The 21677-nt window shown below is 37.7% G+C and overlaps 1 protein-coding gene across 1 annotated transcript in view; it reads right to left on the reverse strand.

Moving 5' to 3' along the window:
• The window catches only part of LOC114660517 (actin nucleation-promoting factor WAS-like), a 59822-nt gene that overhangs the window by 18943 nt on the left and 19202 nt on the right, over nt 1-21677 (reverse strand). The window contains exon 2 of the mRNA XM_028813260.2: nt 663-803. Within this exon, the coding sequence (XP_028669093.1) occupies nt 663-803 (141 nt within the window). The remainder of the gene's footprint in view (nt 1-662; nt 804-21677) is intronic.

Genomic DNA, 21677 nt, shown 5'->3' on the forward strand with positions numbered 1-21677 from the left:
ATGTTTTCCTGATTATTATTTTATTTAGTGTCAATATTTTCTTTCTTACTCCCATGCAAATATAATTTAACAGATCTGAAGATAGTCCATTAATAGACTGGCACCCATGATCACAAGAGCAGTGATCTTCTAAAGAAATAGATACAGTAAGCAGACAAAACAAAGAAAAGGCCAAAAGCCATGTTGTTAAAAGCTCAACCTTCTAACATGTAAGACATGTTGGGTTTAAAGGGCAAAACTCACACAGCAGCAAAGGCATCATCCTATAAAGAAAGCAGTATCACTAACAGAGCTCCTCTGAGATCTTTACCATTTTTATCTGATTTTTTTCCTAATCACTTAAGGTGTATCTCTGCTAAGTGAAGAGCTTAAGATATCTTAGTTATGCTTTTTTGCAAACAGCACTGTGTTTCACAGCACTAAGATGTATGAGTAAAACTAACATACATGTGAATATGTTATTGGGCCATATATATTGATGATATCTTAGTTATGTTCTTTGTAAACATGTCTATTTCTGTAGGTATTTGAAAATGGATTTTACTCAATGTTTTAATATTTTTTTATTTAACAATGCAAAAACATTGTTCATCTTTTTTTTTCTTCTAAAACGCCAAATTTTTATTTGAGCAGTAATTAAAACAAAAATGTTGTTTTCTTACATTGATGCCATACAGGCGGATGAAGTAGGATCTCTTAGGATTGTCCTTGATGAAGCACACCATTCCAGTGTTTTGCAGACACCAGCGATTGCTGCTTTCAGGAGGAGCCACAAAAAGCTGTGCCACAGTGGAGACCAAGGACTGCAAGATAAACAGAGGCAAATTCACTCTATGAATACCATTTTCAATATGACTTTTAAAACATGATATTCAAAAGATATATTGTGTTTCTTACAATACACAATGTTTTGCTTATTTTTTTTTACCATAAACTACCTCTCTGTCCAGTGTCTCAGCACAAAGTTGTATGAGCAAAAATAATATCCATGTGAATGTCATGGGACAGGGTTTTTTGTCATTTATACAGTATTTTGTCTCCCTGTGGAAGTATCAACTTAATTAACTTTATTATATAGTATTATATGCATTTAGTTACCCAAGTTTTTCTTTTTTCTTATTGTGAGTCTTTATCAATTCCAAAATTTAAATTTAAGAATGAACTTGCACATTCATGATTGCTTCTTTCATTAACTCTCTAAAGGCCATGTCACATTACACAACTTTCCATGAACTTTTCAGTGGCAGACTTCAATCTTAGTAAATTGGAGGCAGTTGCGGCACACTCCTGTGACCCTCATCGTATAATCTGACATACCTAGAGACTCCATCTGACCAGTCTGTGGCTCACACTCACAAAATCAAATAGGATTGACTTTGTCCTAAGTCATAAGGGTGGACTTATGTATATGAGAGCTAACAACCATCCATCCATCCATTTTCCAACCCTCTGAATCCGAACACAGGGTCACGGGGGTCTGCTGGAGCCAATCCCAGCCAACACAGGGCACAAGGCAGGAACCAGTCCTGGGCAGGGTGCCAACCCACCACAGGACACATACAAGCACACCAAGCACACACTAGGGCCAATTTAGAATCGCCAATCCACCTAACCTGCATGTCTTCGGACTGTGGGAGGAAACCGGAGTGCCCGGAGGAAACCCACGCAGACACGTGGAGAACATACAAACTCCGCACAGGGAGGACCCGGGAAGCAAACCCAGGTCCCCAGATCTCCCAACTGCGAGGCAGCAGCGCTACCCACTGCGCCACCGTGCCGCCTGAGCTAACAACCAATGAGTAAAATATACTGTAAGTACAATCTCTCTATTACAAAAAAAATCTTGGAAGGCTTGGAAGCAGACAATACATTATTTTCTCAGAGATACTTTAACGTCCCGCGAGAGACACTTTAATGTCACGCGAGACAAAAGGACAGCTGCTGCACAGGCTTTTAAATGATCGACATACAGCACGACAAGCAGATCATGTAGCTCGGCAGCAGCAGCAGCAAGACAGCAGCTGATCCGACTGCATCTCCTTAGCGTGTGTTCAACCCCGCCTGCGAGCAGCAGAGACACGAAGTGGCTGGCATACAGCTCACCCTGGGGGGTGGGGGGTGGGGTGGGTGATCAAAGCAAGCATGGAGCATAAACCCCTAGTATTATATATAATGCAGCTATGAGGAATAAGGAATACATGTGTTTTGGATTTAAAACAGAAGAGAGACTCATCTGTTAGGCATTGCATGTAATATGTAAGATGAGAGAATGAAAAGAAGATAAAGGGTCAAGATTGTGTGGCATGTTATTGGCTGTAAAAAAAATAGGTTAGGTTACGATACTCTGAAAATGTGAAACTGTACTGGAAAGTAGTAACACAGTCCTCTAGTGTGACATACCCTACACCATTTCCAATCTTATAATATGAAAGCTGAAATGATGAGATCAATAGCTTGACATCTGCTCCAACTAGAAGCCATGTAATGTGGCATCAGTTTCCACAGTACAATATTCTTTTTTTCACTCTTTATTTGAGAACAAAACATTACTAAAGAATGCAACTGAATCATCAAGATTAATAGAGTGAATGCAACAGTGTGCTTCAAAATTAATCCAAAGAAAAGAACTTAGCATTCAGCCCCCAACTAAAAACAAAAAAGAGAGCAAAATAAATGGCAGAGTCATGCATATAAAATAATTCTTTATACTGTATGTGATAAAACAACAAGTACAGTAAGAATGCTAAGCACAGGCCTGGCATGCTTCTTTGAGGCTTATAATAATGAGTTCTTGCTTATCCTCCTTAATAGAATCTATTTTTTTCCATTTTGAGAAAATATATTGATTTCCCACTGAGTTCTAGAAGGTGGGTTGGGATGCTTCCAGTTGAGCAAAATAAGTCTGTATGCTAGTAGTGTGGTAAAGAATGTTACAACTGATTTTTTGTAGCACACTTTAATCCCTTCTGGTATTACTCCAAATATCATAGTTAATACATTATTTTAAATTCAAGGCTTTCTGACAGATATGAAAAATTTTGCCAAATTGGTTTGAGTGTTCCAAAACAAATATCCAAATGAAACAGACCCTTGATGACATTGCTCACAAGTTGGATCTTATCTTGGGCACTTTTTTGACAATTTTAAAAAAGACATATGAAGTTGATAAAAAAAATTAATTGAATTATGACATGCTTGGTGCATCGTGAACTAGAACGTATTCTATGAATGGCTGAATTCTGCTCCTTTTTAGAACCTCTTACCTGAAGAAGGGGCCTGAATTGCCTCAAAAGCTTGTATATTGTAATCTTTCTAGTTAGCCAATAAAAAGTATCATTTTGCTTGACTTCTCATTGTTGCTTTTTGGGAAATTGTAATTGAGAGATCCTTTTTCTTTCATTCCATAGGATCATTTAAAAGGTTAAAAACCTGCAAATATTATATATTCTAAAGATGCTCTCTGAATCTTACTGGACTATCTGCCTCAGGCACAGATATGGGTAAGAGGTTCAGGAAATTGAGTTGGTTGCTTTTCACAAAGTTTCTGATTTGTACATAATAAAAAAATACATTTGTAGTTGGAAGATTAAATCACAACTGCAATATTTCTGATTTCAGGTCTTATCTGATTGCCTTTTTTGCCTGTACAAATACATGCTTAACTATTTTTGTACTATTTGTTTAATCTCATTGTTCTGTTGACTTCCTTCTATGATTTTCTTGGCTGTTATTTTAAAGTGTCTTTTGACACAAAATGGTGGTGCTATATAAAAATAATTAATAGGCTGAATGTCACAATTTTTATTGTATCAAAAGAAATATTAAAACATGGCACAGCAAACAAGATCGTTCATTTTTCCACTTAATTCTTTACTGTTATGTTTCTCCATAGCAGGGCCATGAGGAGTCTTAACCTATTCTTACACCACTGATCATGAGGCAGATGCCAGATGCTCGTTCATGCACCAGCATTAAAATATAAAAAGTGCACTTTAGCATTGTCAATCACAAGCCTTTCTCATATAGAAGTATTTTGGAGTATATGCAGAAAACAACGAGCCTGAAAATTTCAAATTAACTTTGACCATGCTAGACTGGGAAGCAGCATCTCTAACTATCATCCGGGACGCCTTGGTAATAGACAGACCAGGGGAGAGAACATGCACAGGGCATTATAACCCCGGAGAGCTAAATGACAGCTCTCCCTGGGTTGCAGCAGTTCCTTAGATTCCCACAGGGTTCCATTGGGAACAGCCTGGTTGGGTTCCATGGGTGCCGCCAGGGAGTGCTGCAGGAACTACAGAACCTTACTTTGCTGGGCTTCTGCTTCACCTGGAAGTGCTTCTTAGACCCCGCTATTGGGCCACTGGAAGTACTCTTGGGTGCAGTTTAAAAGGAGCCTACTGCCACTTCTTTGAGAGCCAGAGTCAGGAGGAAGAGAGATGAAGACTGTTGAAGAAGGAGGAGGAGTGAAGGTGGAAAGAGAGACAGATAGAAGAAAGTACTGTGTGCAGTGAAAATTGTGCTTATTCTACAGTGTTGAGCAGGTGGGAAATGATTTGGGAAGTGTTTTCCACTGAATAAAAGCATGTGTTGTTGAACTTGTGCCTGGAATCTGTTTGTGTTGTGTTTGGGTGGCTGCTTCACCCCCCTGGTGGCCACATCTGCTGTGTTGCTAAACAGATTAGATGTGGTGGTGAGTAAGAAAAAGAAAAGACACAGAGCTGTACTGGAGGAAAATTGTTTTTATTGTCCCACATATACATATGTCTCTGTCTCCATATCAGCAAGAGTTAAACATTATCTGCTATTTTTAACTGCTGTATAAAAAAGTAAGAGGAACCAACAATGTTTGTTCTGTTAGGAAATGCATAAAAAGAATCTAAATGTTACAAAAATAAAACAGAAGACAGTACTTGTTTGACAGTAACAAAAAGCCACAGACCATCTTTGCACTTTAATGACTACAGAGGTTATGCTGTGATGCTAACTATCTTCACCAGATAACATAAAGATGATTTACAATTGGATGACAATTATTTACCAGATTTTGTGCATGTTCTGACCCATTCAATCCAATTCATGGTCACTAGGGAGGCTATTGTGAGCTGCTTAAGATCCAGCATTGGACAGGAGGATGCTAGTACTGTTCAGGATACAGTCACTGTAAAGTAATGACCTATTTTGTCATGTTATTAGTTTGCAGAGTATTGTGAGTTAAAACTCAAATGCACACATTTCATAATATGCTGCAACATTTTATTTCATGGGGCACTATTTTGTACCAGTAGGTCTCAGCTGTGCCAGTACAGCCAGCTCCACTTGAATACGGGAACAATGGCCTATACTGAATTGTCTGCAATTAACCTACCTGCTGATAAGCAATGTTTATGTGCTCTGCAAATTCATCATGCTCATGACAGCCATCTCAGATTAAAATAGTTTTTAAACAAACTATTCATTGTCACTCACTCCTCTTTATTGGTGCCTTTGTTTGTTCTTGAATCCGTGGGGGGGGGGGGGGGGGGGAATGGGGGGGAGATTGGGGGGGTGGCGGAGGGGGGGGCGAGGGGGACTCCTGTAATTCTTCAGCCTTGTGTACTTTTTGAACATAGTCCTTACTTTCTCATCAGAATTTGTGTTTGTGTTGTTTTGAACTTTCAGGTGTTGATCATAGTCCAACCAATTAAATCTCTACTTTCTTATTATCTGCCTTTAATTGTTGGTCCATCTATGAAAACACACCCCATTTGGCATAGGCTGTCCAGGAACTGGAACTTCAATCAATGATATGCAGTGTTTTTCATAGAAGAATACGTCTCCACAGATAGTCTGTGTTGTCAGTTGGTATTAGAGATTCCACCAGTTACAAATAGATTATAGGACACAAAGTTCTACTCAACAACAGTGCAAGTAAAGCTTCCATGGAATTTATGGTTAATATCATTTTAATAGTCAATAGTTTTTTTAAAAACATTTCCAAATAAAAGGAGAACTTCTCTGTAAATTCTATATAACCTGATATTGGGATGGGACTTTTGAGGATTGCCAGGATGGCAAAGGATTGCTAAATAAAAAAGTTGTGCCAAGGTGACTTAGGGCATGGGCATGGTGAATGCCAGCAGAGAACATAGAGAAAGAAGAAGCGAGTCTGTGGATAACTGTTTGATCTCGATGCCAAGCAGTTGGTACATAGCATCACTAGGAGAAAGGTATAAAGTTCAACATTTTGCACTTCCTGGTTATCCAAGTTTGTGGAATCAACAAAGAAAAGGCCAGCATTCTCACCGGATACTAACTTATTTTTTAGGAACAATTCTTTTGTTAATAGACTACGATGTTCGTCTTGCATTCTGGATTTGGTTACATCAGATTATTTTAATTTTCAACTTCTCCACTACGTTTTTTGATTTAGGATTTTGTTTTTATGCCCAGGTCTTCTTTATTAGAGCATTGCCTCCCCATATTATACTCTGCCAGTCAATAACACCACAATCTCCTGATTTTACCTTTAATCTAATTCTGATCCCACCCAATGGAAGCAGTACAGGAGGTGATTTGGTTTATCAGTGGGCCAAGAAGGAGGACAAGGGGAGAGTGAGATGGGAGCTGAAAGAGAGTGCCTTCCTCTCACAGGTGGTGGGAAAATGGGGAACCACACTGATAGACAACCTGGGCAACAATGTGCAAAGGCAATCTTTGTCCATTCATCCAACCCGCTATATCCTAACTATTGGTCTGCTGGAGCCAATCCCAGCCAACAAACCCCGGGCAGGGCGCCAGACCACCACAGGGCACGCATACACACACACTAGGGTGTAATTTAGAATCGCCAATGCACCTAACCTGCATGTCTTTGGACTGTGGGAGGAAACCGATGCAGACACAGGGAGAACATGCAAACTCCAAGCAGGGAAGACCTGGGAAGCGAACCCGGGTCTCCTAACTGTGAGGCAGCAGCGTTACCCACTGCACCACCGTAGGCAATCTTTGTGCTCAGTTTATTTTGATGCTTCATCTTCCCACTGTATTTGACATTTTTGTGTGTGTTCATGGATTTTAAAACTTTTGATTAGTTATTCTGAGCAACCCTTTCCAGCGCAGAAAAATGTCATGGTGGACCTCACCCATTACAGCATTAAATAGGAAAGAAATGTGCACATGTAACTATAATAGCAAGGTGTGCAGCAATGTCTGAATGTGATGAGAAAAGTTATTATATCAGTGTCATGCCCCAGGGTCCTCACCTTAGACTTTAGCAGGAGCTCTGGGACATTGAGTATCTGAGACAAGAGTCATGGTAACAATATGGGAGGCAGACACAGCAAGTAAAAAAGTGTATTTATTGCAAAAATAAATCAATGTTAAATAAATGCAGTATCAAAAATACGAATACACGAATGCAAACACATGAATACAAATACACGCAATTAAAAAATTGTATTTATTGCAAAAATAAATCAATGTTAAATAAATGCAGTATCAAAAATATAAATACACGAAAAATAAAAGTAGTGAGACATTAAGCAAAATGACACCCTTTATTGGCTAACTAGAAAGATTACAATATGCAAGGTTTTGAGGCAACTCAAGCCCCTTCTTCAGGCAAGATGTACTGTATCTATCTAATTAGCCAATAAAAGGTGTCAACTTCTCACTACATTCATAATGGCTAACATGGTACAACACCCAAGTACTAAGAAAACAATGCACAAAACAAATTACAACCACCATATTGCACACACCCATAAAAGGAATGGAAAAAACAGTCCTTTTTTAAAAGGCTCAGAGTTGTCGGACCAAAACGTTAAAAAGTCATTCTTGCCCAATTCCTCTGTCAAGAGAATCTCAAGAGGAAAATTTGGCCTGCCCTTTCACAATAGGAATAACGGTTTCTCATTATGTAGATTGCCCTGCGCTGACTGAAATGAGCATACACAGCCTTCTCTTGGTCTGAACTGAACTAACCTAGGCTAGAAAGTGGAACGGTTTTTATCCCGGGTTAAACATCACATGACCCGAACCTACTAACACCGCTCGCTCCCTTGTCACGTGTCTAAACTAAACTTTATCTATGCGTGTCGCGCGGCACGCGAGCGCCTCCAGGCAGCACACCGCATTCGACAATCGCTCCGTTCAGCTGCGTAGGACTGTGCCCTTCACATGCTACAGACACGCACTATGGAGCCTTTAAAAACGCGACGGTCGCACCAGAAGAACACTTGGAGGGAGGCTCGCCTCACTGTCCTCCTTAAATCCGACAAAACGCGGCCGTTGTCCGTGGGCACTCGGACAACAAACCGGTAACTAAAGGAGAGCTTTTTCCTTTTTATTAAAGTGACTGTGTCTTCACATGTGATAAAATTGTTTTAAAACAATTTGTTTCCTCGCAATCAGGAATGAATCTTCTAAAACATCAGCTCAAAAGATTATGTAAAGTTGAAGATTATTTCTTCTGTTTTCTTAAATTTGTTTAGTTATAGTCCAGTCCTTTAAAATTCAACTATTACACGATTTACATGATGGGACGATTGTAATGAAGTGTTTAATGTAATGTTGCTGCCCCATATGTTTTTTTAGTTAGCAAAAAACATTTCTCACCTTAAAAATGACAAAAGCAAAATATGATGATGCTGGCAGTGGAAACGGCAAGCTTGAATTACACTGAAACACCACCTTTTCTAAATTATCAAAATAAGGCAAATTCTCTCTACATAGGTTGACAATACATTCCCAAGACAGTCAAGTTGTGCTGAGGTCTTCTCAAAAATGTTTCATATTTGCATACAGCATCTGAGATGTTACCAAATTATTAATGAAGTAAGCAAGGCAGACATTGCACTTGGCACACTTTTGTACACAGAATTTTAGTGCTATAGTGTGTTACGTTTAATCACCAGTCAGATAAGTAGATTTAAGCATTTGTTAAAATCATTGTGATTTTACGTAATGATTTATATAGCATTATACAAAACAAAAAAGAAAATAGTAAAAGACACCAAAAGAGTTCAAAATACACTCAATTTTGTGATATGGCAGACAAATTATAATTTTATGTGGTAAGATGGATTCATGTTTACACTGAAAACTGCTATATAAATTATATAGTTGTTTCACTGATTGATTCATGTTGATTCATGTTGTCCTGAGTCAGAAATACCCCAGAAGGCTTATTTTTTTAAAAGGGATGTATGCTTGAGTACATTGGAACTGACTATTTAAAAAAGAATTGAGATGAAAGACTCTTGGGAGAAGAAGAATGCATTCCACACTTAAAATCTCAAGGCCTTAAAAAATATAAACATTTGTAAAATTGCCTTTAATTCAGAACCTTGAATGGGTTTGAAATCAGAAGCTGTTTTATGATTTACTGTATATAAGCAGTGTGGTGTGGAGGCTAAGATATTGGACTGCATACCACAAGACCTCAAAGTCCTCACCTTCACTTAGCTTGCCTACATGTGAATTGTAAAGTGCATTACAATACTGTTTGCAAACAAAAGTTGCTAAATAATAGGTTGTCTATTTATTTCACAACATCATACCAATTTGATGTACATATACAGTATGGTTATATTCAAATTTACATAATGTAAGGTTTGATGGGTGATGTGGCATTTTAAACTGAAGATTAATTATTGCCATATCCGTAAGTGCACATTTAGTGAACAGCCATGTATAAAATAGTTACACCTATAAATATATATATTTTTTTCTCATTCAGTTTATTGCTATGTTGTTATGCAGAACCTTTCTTGCTTTTCTGACTTATGTAATCCTTTATACTGTCTGTGCTAAATATGAAGCTTATAATGACAGTCGTTGCAGGGTTAGTTAATTAGAAAATATTCAGATGTGCTAAGGGTCTCTAATGAGGTGAGAAGAAAGAAACAGCTTTACTTAAAAAGTGTTTTGTGGCACATCCACTTTGACGCCGTCTGTGTTTTGAGCAGTTAACAGTTTACATATAGCATTCATCTGTCCATTTTCTTAAATCACATTTTGTATCACATCACTGCAAAATTTTATAATTTCATTAATCACCCATCCATTTACATAACCTTCTTAATTCAAATTTAGGTTTGTGGTGGAGACAAAGATTATTTCAGCAGCACACCTGAACAAGGCACCAGTCCACATGCTAATATCCACACTATGTACAGAAACGACTAAAGAGGTAAATAAAATATTAGGTTATGTCGTAAAAACTGTTGAATATAACTCAAGAGATGTTATGGTCAGACTGTACAATGCACTAATGAGACCACATCTGGAGTATTGTGCACAGTTCTGGGGCCTCATGTATAACGCTGTGTGTAGAATTCGCACTATAACATGACATAAGCACAAAAGCGGAAATGTACTTAAGCACAAAAAAATCCAGATGCATAAATCTGTGCGTTCGCCAACTTCCACGTTCTTCTGCTACATAAATCCCAGTCAGTGTGGAAATTAACACATGTGCACGCGCCTGCTGTCCTGCCCCAACTCCTCCCAGAATTACGCCTCTTTGAATATGCAAATCAATATAAATAGCCCTTAAGCTCAGTGTTCTGTGAAAAGGCAATAGCAAAAGTACGAGGAAAAATAGAAGAATTTCAGTGAATACCAAGTGGAGGAAAAGAAAAACGTACTATTTGTTGGTTTAAACAGTGATATAAACAACAAAAGGAAGTTGATTGAGTGACATAGTGTGTCAGAGAAACCGAAAGCTCACGTTCACAAAGTTGCACAGTGCCCGAAATAAAAAAGAAGTTGTCACATGTCAAAGTTGGTGTGAAAAGGTGACTCGTAGCCCACCGTCTCAGTGTCATATGAAAGCTTATTAGGGTACAGTGAAAAAGAAAGGCACACAGTGTGAATAAAGCACGAAATGTCAACTTAAATCTCGAAATTTCCACTTTAATCACGTAGTTTATTTTGTCATTAAAGTAGAACATCATAAACTTCATCTTAAAATCGTTTAATTTACTAGTTTCTCAAATCTCATCGTAACTAAAGTAGCACGTTAAATGCTTTGTTTTGTATTTAATCTTCTGTGTGCTCTACGTGCCTGAATCACTTTTGTGCTCTTCCTCCGACAGGACGCAGAATCCATTACATTCATAATATTACAACTCTCTGAATAATTAAAATACTGAGAAGTATACATGATATCATTTTCATGATGATATGAGTTAAAGCATGTTATTAAACATGGGAACATGGTGGCGCAGTGATTGTTCATGTCTTATGCAAGATGCTTGTTGCGCCATGCGCGACCTTTGATGAAATGCTTTATTACAGAAGTACTGTCTCTTTCAAACATACTAACCCCAAATTCCTGTCCTTACCTTTCTTTCTCCAAATACCCAATCACCACACAATCAGCTCTGTAATAGACGTTAAGCCATCAGTAAGCTTAGAATGCCGATTCTTCAAAACCTTTAAGGAACATCGAAATATCTTCGTAAATAGTTAATTATTCTATCCATCTATCCTTCCAGTGTCACGCCAGCCACAGCAAGAATACAGCGCGAGGCAGGAACAATCCGTGAATGAAGCTCAAGCTTCTCGCTAGTGCTGTGGCACCGTGTAGTTAAAGTTAAAGTTTTATTTATATAATATAATAAATATAATTTACTGCATTTCATCTTAAAAATGATATTGTCATCATATGTAAATACGCGCTTAATAAAGTGGCTCAGGTTGTGCAATATTATAACTGTATCACAAGTACAATTACCTCACTGTAACTTGCAAGTACAAACAGTTCTACAAGGAGCACTTGATGGACTGTATAGTTCTTGGGATGAAACTGTTTGTGAACTGCGAGGTCCGAACAGGAAAGGCTCTGAAGCGTTGATCGGATGTGAGCAATTCAAATAGTGAATGGCTGAGGCAGCGTGTGCTTGATGCTGTATACTGATAATTCTCTTTCTGATCAGCTGCTGTAGATCTGTGATTCACACTCAGATACAGTGATATAAATTCTCCGAGTGGTGCAGTGAGAGTAATATGGAAAAAGATGATCCGCTGTGGCTACCCCTAACGGGAGCAGCTAAAAGAAGAAGGAGAAGGTGCAGTGAGAGTAAGAACGTTAAAGCAGCTATGGCATTTAGAATAGCTTGACCATTCTGTGTACCATTATATTGTTACAGGTTAATTACAATCAGATGCATTAAACTAATAAACAATATGCGGTTAATTTCAGTGCATTTATAAAGCCGCGTCAGGGATGTGGATCTGAAAAAGAAAGGAAAACCACACAGGAACAGTAGCACTGCTTTGACGCTGGGTGCTGGCATTCTGCAAAACCAAGCAGAGAACTTGCGTACGACAGGGTATGAGCTACCGTGGAAATGTGCGTGGCTTTACGCTAAGTTTAGGTTTTATACATCGCGATTTGAAAATGGAAACGTTCTTACGCAACATTTCTGTGTGTACGCACCATTTATACATGAGGCCCCTGGTTACTACACTACAAAAAAGACATAACAGCACATGAAGTTGTGCAGAGGAGAGCACCAAAGTACATCCCAGGACTTAAGAACATCATATACTGTGATGTAATACTGTGTTGACTTGGAAACCTTATCCAGGTCTTCAAAATTCTCAAAGTCATCGATTAATTAGATTAATTAGATCCAGCAGAATTATTTCTACTAAATGGTAAATCACATACTCAAAGACACCATTGGAAATTAAAGAGAAGTACATTTGAGACTGTAGTCAGGAAGCATTTCTTTTTTGCAAACAGTTGTGGGAATCCAGAACAAAAAACTGAGGCAGGTGTTTGAAGAAGAATCTGGACAACCTTTAAGAAGTACAATATCAGGAACAGCTTAGCTATCAGATAAACAAACAAGCTTGGTGGACTTGTATTCTTATATACCAGTTTTCCCAAGTGGACATCTTTAGGGTGTGTGGTGGCGTGGTATTTTCGTATATAAAAATGTTTTGTATGTCTTTATTTGTAAGTCAGACAAAGCATTAGATTGTGTCTTATCTTCTTTAAACTGAGTAGAATATAAGGACTTATAGTACTCTCTGAAAATAAATACAATATTTTTTATGGTCAATTTTTATTGTGTTGTTAATTGCTGTTATTGCATTACAGACTTCCTGTTTGTGGATTTGTTGGGCTAAGATCTTATTGGCCTTTTCTCTATGTTCATAATAATGATGTCGCGATTTAAAGATAATCTGTTCTGTTTCTTTAGTAGTCAAGTGGTTAAACTGTGAGTTGCAAAACCTGTCTTTTCCTATAGAGTGTATCATTTGGAGGCCTGGCGTATTTTAGACTTATTCTGGAAATTTCGCTAATTAACTCATACGCCTTCTTGTTTTCCAGTTTATTTTTGTGAGAAAGATATGAAATAATCTGTCCTCTTAAAAAAGCCTTCAGAGTTTCCCAGAGTATGCCTGCTCAGACCTCTGGTGATGTATTTGTCTTAAAGCAAAATAATCAATTTGTTTGGATCTGAATTCTGTACAGTTCTCATCAGCTAATGGCACTGGGTTAAGATGCCAAAAATTCTTTATTTGGCTTGTGGTTTTAGTGATTTTATGCACAGTGAATATTTTGTGTAATTAAGAAGAAGGTGATTGTGACTATAGGAAGACAGTCATACAGGTTGAGCCACCCTGCTCTAAGTGAAACTTTCAGTAGAACACTTAAAGGGTTAATATTAACCTTTTGAGAAATGGTGTGATCCCAACAAAAACAAAACAGCTGCTGATGCAGGGGGCCATCCGATAAAAGCTGTCTGACAATATCTTAAGAAATATATACACAAGAAGGGCATATTTCCAAACATGAGATAATATTGATCATTCTGGAACATGCCTTCTGTAAATGGGATTTCATCACCTCACTAGTTTTCAGTTTGCTTTGCTGAGATTGGAAATGTTAAAGTAATTAAGCAAATACAAAAAGCGGTTTTAAGCACAGCCTGTTTTCGCTTCTCATCAATAGGTAGCATTACCACTTTATTGCCTTTTAGGGGTCATCAGATATTTTTATCCAGAAATCCTTTAGTCTCAATTCAGAATGATTAGTGACCACAGTGGTTTGCTGTCTTTCTTTGAAGCTAAAGCAGATAAGAACAGGAAATGGCCAGGCTTCCTGTCTGACTTTGCACCAGTGCAGTTTGACTAATATAGATGCAGTGCAACACAAGGTGTAAGGCTGGGGGTGAGAAAATAGGACGGAAAATTAGCTTGCTATTAAATGTCTTGACAAAGTTGAGTTGCTGCTGCTATTTTTATATTTCTATTTATTTTATTTATTTATCTATTTTTTGTCTGCTGGGTTATCTGTGCTATTTGTCTACTACCACAGTTCCAAGAAAGTTAGGACAGTATGGAAAATCCTAATAAATGCAAAAAGAATAGATTTTTAAATGAAAAAACACTGTAACAACACATTATTTGCAGTTTTACATTTGTGAATTTAATTGCATTTTAGAAAATATACACTCATGTAAAATATAATGACTGTAATAAGTTCCAAAAACTTTGTGGATGGGCAATCAACCTACACTGTCTGGTTATGCAGCTATGCACTTGTACTCTGGGCAGAAAGTGAACTTCTTTAATGAGAAAATTAAAAATATAAGATCCCAGATCTCAGCATCACAGTGCAAACCACATACTGGCTTCGCAAGCGCTGTCACACTTTGCCTTCAATACTTTAGAAATTTTTATATTGTAACAGAACAGAAAGTCTTAACTTTAATTTCTAAAATGAAGCCTACTACTTGATCCCTAGATCCAGCGCCAACAAAAACAAAACACAAAAAGCACAATGGATGTTCTTGCAGCCCCTATTCTTAGCATTATCAGTAGTTCATTAGTGCATGGCACAGTACCTGATGAACTTAAATTGTCAGTCATCAAACTATTGCTTAAAAAGTCAGACTTAGACCCACATTTACTTAATAATTATAGACCCATATCAAATGTACCCTTTTTGTCTAAAATACTTGAAAAAGTAATTGCTAATCAGCTTCAATCACACCTTATGTGTCACAATTTATTTCAGAAATTCCAGTCTGGCTTCCGCACTGGTCATTGTACAGAAACGGCACTAACACGTGTTGTAAACAACATTCTGATATCCTCTGTTGAAGGAAACTCCACTGTAATTATGTTGTTAGACTTTGCGCAGCATTTGACACAACTGACCATTCTATTTTACTACACAGCCTAGAAAATGACATTGGGCTCATAGGCAACTTCCTTGCCTGGTTTAGTTCTTATTTATCAAATCAATTCCAGTACGTGAAGAAATGTGCTGATGGTACTCAATCATTATACACAGAAGTGAGATATGGTGTCCTGCAAAGCTCAGTACTGGGACCTTTACTGTTTTCACTTTACATGGTTCCACTAGGATCTATCAATAGAAAACATAATCCATCCATCCATTTTCCAACCCGCTGAATCCGAATACAGGGTCACGGGGATCTGCTGGAGCCAATCCCAGCCAACACAGGGCACAATGCAGGAACCAATCCTGGGCAGGGCGCCAACCCACCGCATAGAAAACATAATGTTAATTTTTACTTGTGTCCATATGACACCCAATTAAACCTTTCTTTTAAAAGACCAAATTAAGTTTCTACAATGTTGTATTTAATTAGATGTGTTAGTGAATTAAAGGAGTGGATGGATGAGAACTACTTGTCTTTAAACATAGGTTAAACAGAGATGTTAATTATTTATAGGAATGATGCTGACTGCAACTATATTTTGTTATCATTTAACTTGGATGGAATCAACATTAGGTGTTATCTTTGGCTCTAGTATGTCTTTTAAAACACACATTATAAGATTGTCCAAAACATGCTTCTTCTGCCTTAAAAATGTTGGGAAATTAAGGTGTTTTCTAAATATGCAGGATTCTGAGAAATTGATTCATCTATATCTTATAGATAGGATTGACTACTACAATACAGTGTTCACTAGACGTTCACATTGTTCCTTATATAGCTTCCACTTAATCCAAAATGCTGCTGCAAGAATTATTACAAGAACAAGAAAATACAAACACATAACTCCAGTTGTTAAATCCTTACACTGGCTCCCAGTTACGTTTATGCCAGATTTCAAAATCCTACATATAAAGCCTTAAATGGCTAAGGTCTGGCTTACTTATGTGAAGTTATCATTACTTACAAACCAGAGCGCACATTAAAATCTCAAGATGCTGGTCTGCTTATGATTCCAAGGATTCATAAAATAACAGTGGGAGGTCAAACTTTTAGTTGCCGGGTCCCAGAGCTGTGGAAAGGTGTGCCTGCTACTATAAGAGGTGCCCCTTTAGTATCAGCTTTCAGATGCTGGCTGAAGACTCTGTACTTCAGTTTAGCATTTCCATACTAGAGCTGCTGATTAACTGTGCATATTGCATCTCTGTTGTTAGTCATTACCACTAAAACATAAATAATATTATAGCTATAATTTGTTACTAACCCTCACCTATTCTGTTTCTCTTCTCGGTGCAAAAATGTGGCTCTTTATGCCACTACCCTAATGCCAAGTTGTTTCCCTGCCTAAGAAAAAGTAATCTCTGATAGAGGAGCACTGGAATCATTGGGTCAAAGGGTCCTTTCATCAGATTGGTCGAACTAGCACTGACTCAGATTTGGAATGGCCAGTAGGGGGGAGGCAGCTTGATGGCCGAGGTCTCCAGGACTCTTGAGTAATCGGAATCCTATTATGTGATGTAATCTACTATTGCATTTTGCTCTGTACTTGTACTATTACTGTTGTACTGTGTTGAGGATTACTTGTGTTCTGTTCTGTGTATTGTATTGTATTTACCCAATTTTTAACACCCACTGCACACCCAACCTACTTGGAAAGGGGTCTCTCACTGAATTGTCTTTACCAAGATTTCTTCCATTTTTTTCTCTACAAAAGTTTTTTGGGAGTTTTTTCGTGTCTTCTTAGAGAGTCAAACTTGGGGGCTATCAAAAAACCTGTTAAAGCCCATTGCAGCCTTCATTGTGTGTTTTTGGGCTATACGAAAATAAATTGTATTGTACTGCTTGGCATTGTCCTGATGAAAAATGCAGGACTTCCCTGGAAAAGATGATGTCTGGATTGCATCATATGTTAGTCAATAATATATACATATCTTTCTTCATTAATGGTGACCTCACAGATGGGCAAGTAATTCATACCCTGGGCGCAGATGCCAGCACTTGGACCTGACTCTGATAAGAGCTTGGAGGGTCCTTTTGTCTCTTTGGCCTGTTTTTTGAAAAACTATTTCAAATGTTGAAGTGTTAACTCATTGGACCACAAAACAAGATTCCACTGTGCTACTTTACGACATCTCAGATGAGACCAAGCCCAGAGAAGTCAGTAGTGCTTCTAGACAGTTTAATGTTTGGCATCTGCTTTGCATAGTAGACCCTTAACTTCCATCTGAAGATGCAGAGGCCAGTGGTGTTGACTGGCAAAGGCTTAGTTAAGTATTCCAGTGCCCATGTCATGATATCTATTACAGATGTGTGATAGCTATTAAGATGAAGACGTCTAAAGAAATGAAGATCAGTCACTTTGAGAAGTTGTTTTCAGCCTTGTGTTTTTCACACCATGATTTGACTAGATTCCTTCAATCTTTTAATTATATTGTTCACTGCAGAGGGCAAAATACCCCAAATCCTACCAATTTGTCTTTGGAGAATGTTTTTTACAAAAGGATGGGTTGTTCGCTGATGCATTTGTTGGCAAACTGGAGAACCTCGATCCATCCTTGCTCTTGAAGGACTGTTTGGAGGACCCTTATATACTATAACACAATTGCCTCACCCACTTAATATCATCTGTTTCATATCACCTTGTTATTTTAACTTGTCATATCATTATTAGCCCTAAACTACCCTTATCATACTTTTTTGGATTGCTTTGTAGACATCAATTTCAGAATAAATGTATATATTAAAAAAAAACAATGCATTGTTTATGTAAAGCATGAGATACTTTATCTGTATACTGTTTTTGTTTGAATACAAGTCAAAGTAAATTTACAAATCATACCATTTTGTGTGGGCGGCACGGTGGCGCAGTGGGTAGCGCTGCTGCCTCGCAGTTGGGAGATCTGGGGACCCGGGTTCGCTTCCCGGGTCCGCCCTGCGTGGAGTTTGCATGTTCTCCCCGTGTCTGCGTGGGTTTCCTCCGGGCGCTCCGGTTTCCTCCCACAGTCCAAAGACATGCAGGTTAGGTGGATTGGCGATTCTAAATTGGCCCTAGTGTATGCTTGGTGTGTGGGTGTGTTTGTGTGTGTCCTGCGGTGGGTTGGCACCCTGCCCAGGATTGGTTCCCTGCCTTGTGCCCTGTGTTGGCTGGGATTGGCTCCGGCAGACCCCCGTGACCCTGTGTTCGGATTCAGCGGGTTGGAAAATGGATGGATGGATGGATACCATTTTGTTTTATTGGCATTTTCCAGACAGTTCCAACTTTTTTTGGAATTGGGTTGTATTTGTATACCTCTTGTCCCTTATAATCAGACATTTAAAGACATCATCATTGAAATTACCAGGCTGGGAAAAGAATGCCTGCCAAGATGCACATTGACATTAGTGACCATCTTCAATGGGTTTGTTTTTTGAATTCTGTTTAGATGATGATAGAATGTTTTGGATGTGGAAAGAAGACAACTTGGTCAATATAAAGCTATTCAGTTTTCATGTTTTTAAGTCTGATTGACTCTATTATCTAGTAATAAACGAGCTTGGATGTATTACGTCCTGTCTGTGGTGAAGTCATCTCTTTTCAGCTGATCACTCTTTCTTTTATCCATTCCACATGAATGGGCAACTGGATGTACAATAAGTAGGTTTAGGAGGTTTATTATCAGTGACTGAATGACAATGATAGTAATTCTGCACCGCAGTAGATATCTACAAAATGTTATTCATTTTCAATGTGACTCTCCTGTTGTGTATTACATATCTTTACTGGCTTACTTTCACCTTGTGCTAATATTAACCACATTTGAAAATGCACTTTAAAAAAAGTCCTCCAAAAGAAAATGAATTTTGTCAATTTTATTTGCTTACTTTTGACCAATTTTACAAAACTGGCCTATATTGTGAGAGTTCAAAATGGGTGGTAAATCCAGTTGAAAATAACACCCTTTGACATTTGGCCATTTTATGATTGGCACTATCACAACACTTCATATTAATTTACATGAGACTTGCTAACACACATTTTATCATTCCTATTAAACTGATCAATAGGTACTTACTGGTTAGTTCCTATCAGGCTGACAAATTCTGATACCGATCTAGGCAGGACATAACTCTGGACTGAAATCCAGTCCATCAGAGGGCGCACTCATCTATACACTCACACTTGCCCATACTAGATTCATTGAAACTAAAATACAAATATTTGGGATGATGGGGGAAAGGACACACAGGCATGGGGAAGATGTGCAAACTCCTCTTTGACAGTGTTTGAGTTAATGATTTATGACAGCAATACCACAATGGAAAAAGGATGTATTAAAAAAAGACAGATGGGTGAGTAGGAGTGTTCAGAAAACCAACTGGTAACCACCATGTACTGAGCAGTGATAGTTATAGGAAATTGTGCAATGAGATTCAAAATCAAACATTGACGTAAACATTGTTCAGCGTATTTTGTTCAGCATATTGCCTGCAAAGATGATTTTGGATGGTGCCGTACAGCTGCTGATCACTAATGTGTTCACTCCGTTCATTTCTGTCTGTGCTTGGTAATTCTTATGACCAACCTCAAAAAAAGATGAGCAGTTCCAGAATAAGGAACCAGCTACTCATAAGATTTTCATCTTGAAATATACTATACATTACCACATTAGTAAATTTTAAACTGGTGACATCATTCAGTTTTGCAAGTTCCTAATTGCTGGATTTTTCAAAACTACTGCATGAGGGCAAAGTACTGACCAGTTAAGCATATATAGGTGGCACAAAATAGTTATTTCTCACTATATAGTGTAGCCTCAAAAGTGTGTGTTCTTTTAAGCAATTCTCACATTGTGAAATCACATTTTCACATAAAAAGTCAAAACAGCTGACCATCAATGGCAATTGTCCAATAGGCACATACCACAGATAATACAAAATATAAGTGATTTTTCATATTTACTGGCTATTTGCAATTCGTTTTTAGAATAATTTAAATTAGAAAATGACTGCCTCTGTGTGTAGCAGGTGGGATTTGCAGTAAATAGTCTGTTGCTTCCTGTTACAATGTCTGTTTTTGCAGATGCATCAACTGAAGTCAAGGAGCCACTCCTCTTTATCACTGAGAGTAAATAGGAGCAGCGTGATGTCACTATACATTTTTAAATTTCTAGCAAATCTGATGCTGTACAAGTAAAGAATTAACAACAGGAGCAAGACTTGTAATAACAGCCTGGATTGACCATCCACCAGTTCCTTCATGTTTGGTCCTGCTTAATCCAGTTCTGGGCTTTGGGATAAGAGCCTCTGCTTGAGGTATAGATTTTTAGGGTCATTATTGTCAAGTATACAATTTTCATCGGTACATCCAGTATCAAATCTAGTATAATACTTTAATCCAGTTTAGGCTCACTAGAGCAAGGCAAGAACCAAACCTGAATGAGGAGCTAGTGTTATAACTGACTTATTTTCAAAAAGTGCAAATTACAATATGTACTCGTGTCATAACATTCAGTGACTTAGTTAAATGTTTTGAAAGTTGGAGCACTTTTAATATTTTTTATTTATTTAATTGAAGACAAAGATGACACTTTTTTCATTAAATATTTTTGTGTCAATGAATCCAATACAAAACAACTGATAACAAAAAGAAATCTGAAAGAAGCCTGAAAGAAATACCAGATAGAAAGTTAAACCTGTGTTGAAGTCTGCACAAGAATATGCAAGCAGCTGATGTTCCTGACATTTAAAAAACTTCTATTGGAGATTTGTTTTGCAAACAGGAGTGGCTATCACACATGTAAACAAGGAAAACTTAATGAGCTGAAATAACCTCTCTCCCACTAAATTGGAAAGCAGTTAAGCAGTTATTGAAGTCAGTTTTAAAGATGAGCCATTTCAAAAAGCAACAATGCATTTTAAATGGGAGTTTTTGAAAATTGAAAAATTTGTACAGGATACTCTATTTCAGATATATCAAAAATATCTGCTGTGTAACAAATTTGAAAAGAAATTGTTCCATTGAAAGAGAGTTGTGTAATGCAGACAGACAAATAGATAACAGTAGGTGCTTTAGTATTTTATGTGAACATTCCTAAAAAGTCTTACTGATCAAACAATAACAAAGTACACAAAGAGCCAAGAATCAATTGTACAATTAATAAATTGCTCAGTTGGTCAACATTTTTATAAAGTGTAGCATCTCAAATATAAAACCAAGTAACGGAAAACAGATGAAAGTTTGTTATAACTAGTGAGTGACTCTAGAAATGAAAGTTGAGATGCTGAACTTGAAAAATAGAATACAGTAGTGAGGTATGAGACTAACAAGAAAACATGAAGTAAAACAGCGAGAAATACAGTATGATGCCTTGGGCCTTTCCATAATATTATTTCGATCATTCAAAGTTGGGGAGATATAGTTGAGGATGGTGGTACACTTGCATGTCACAGCAATTTACTGGCCTTACCAGAAAAGACTGTGTCCTGGTCTTAATTTAGACCACA

This window comes from Erpetoichthys calabaricus, chromosome 11 (genome assembly GCF_900747795.2).
Source record: "Erpetoichthys calabaricus chromosome 11, fErpCal1.3, whole genome shotgun sequence".
In the NCBI taxonomy this organism is placed as follows: Eukaryota; Metazoa; Chordata; class Cladistia; order Polypteriformes; family Polypteridae; genus Erpetoichthys; species Erpetoichthys calabaricus.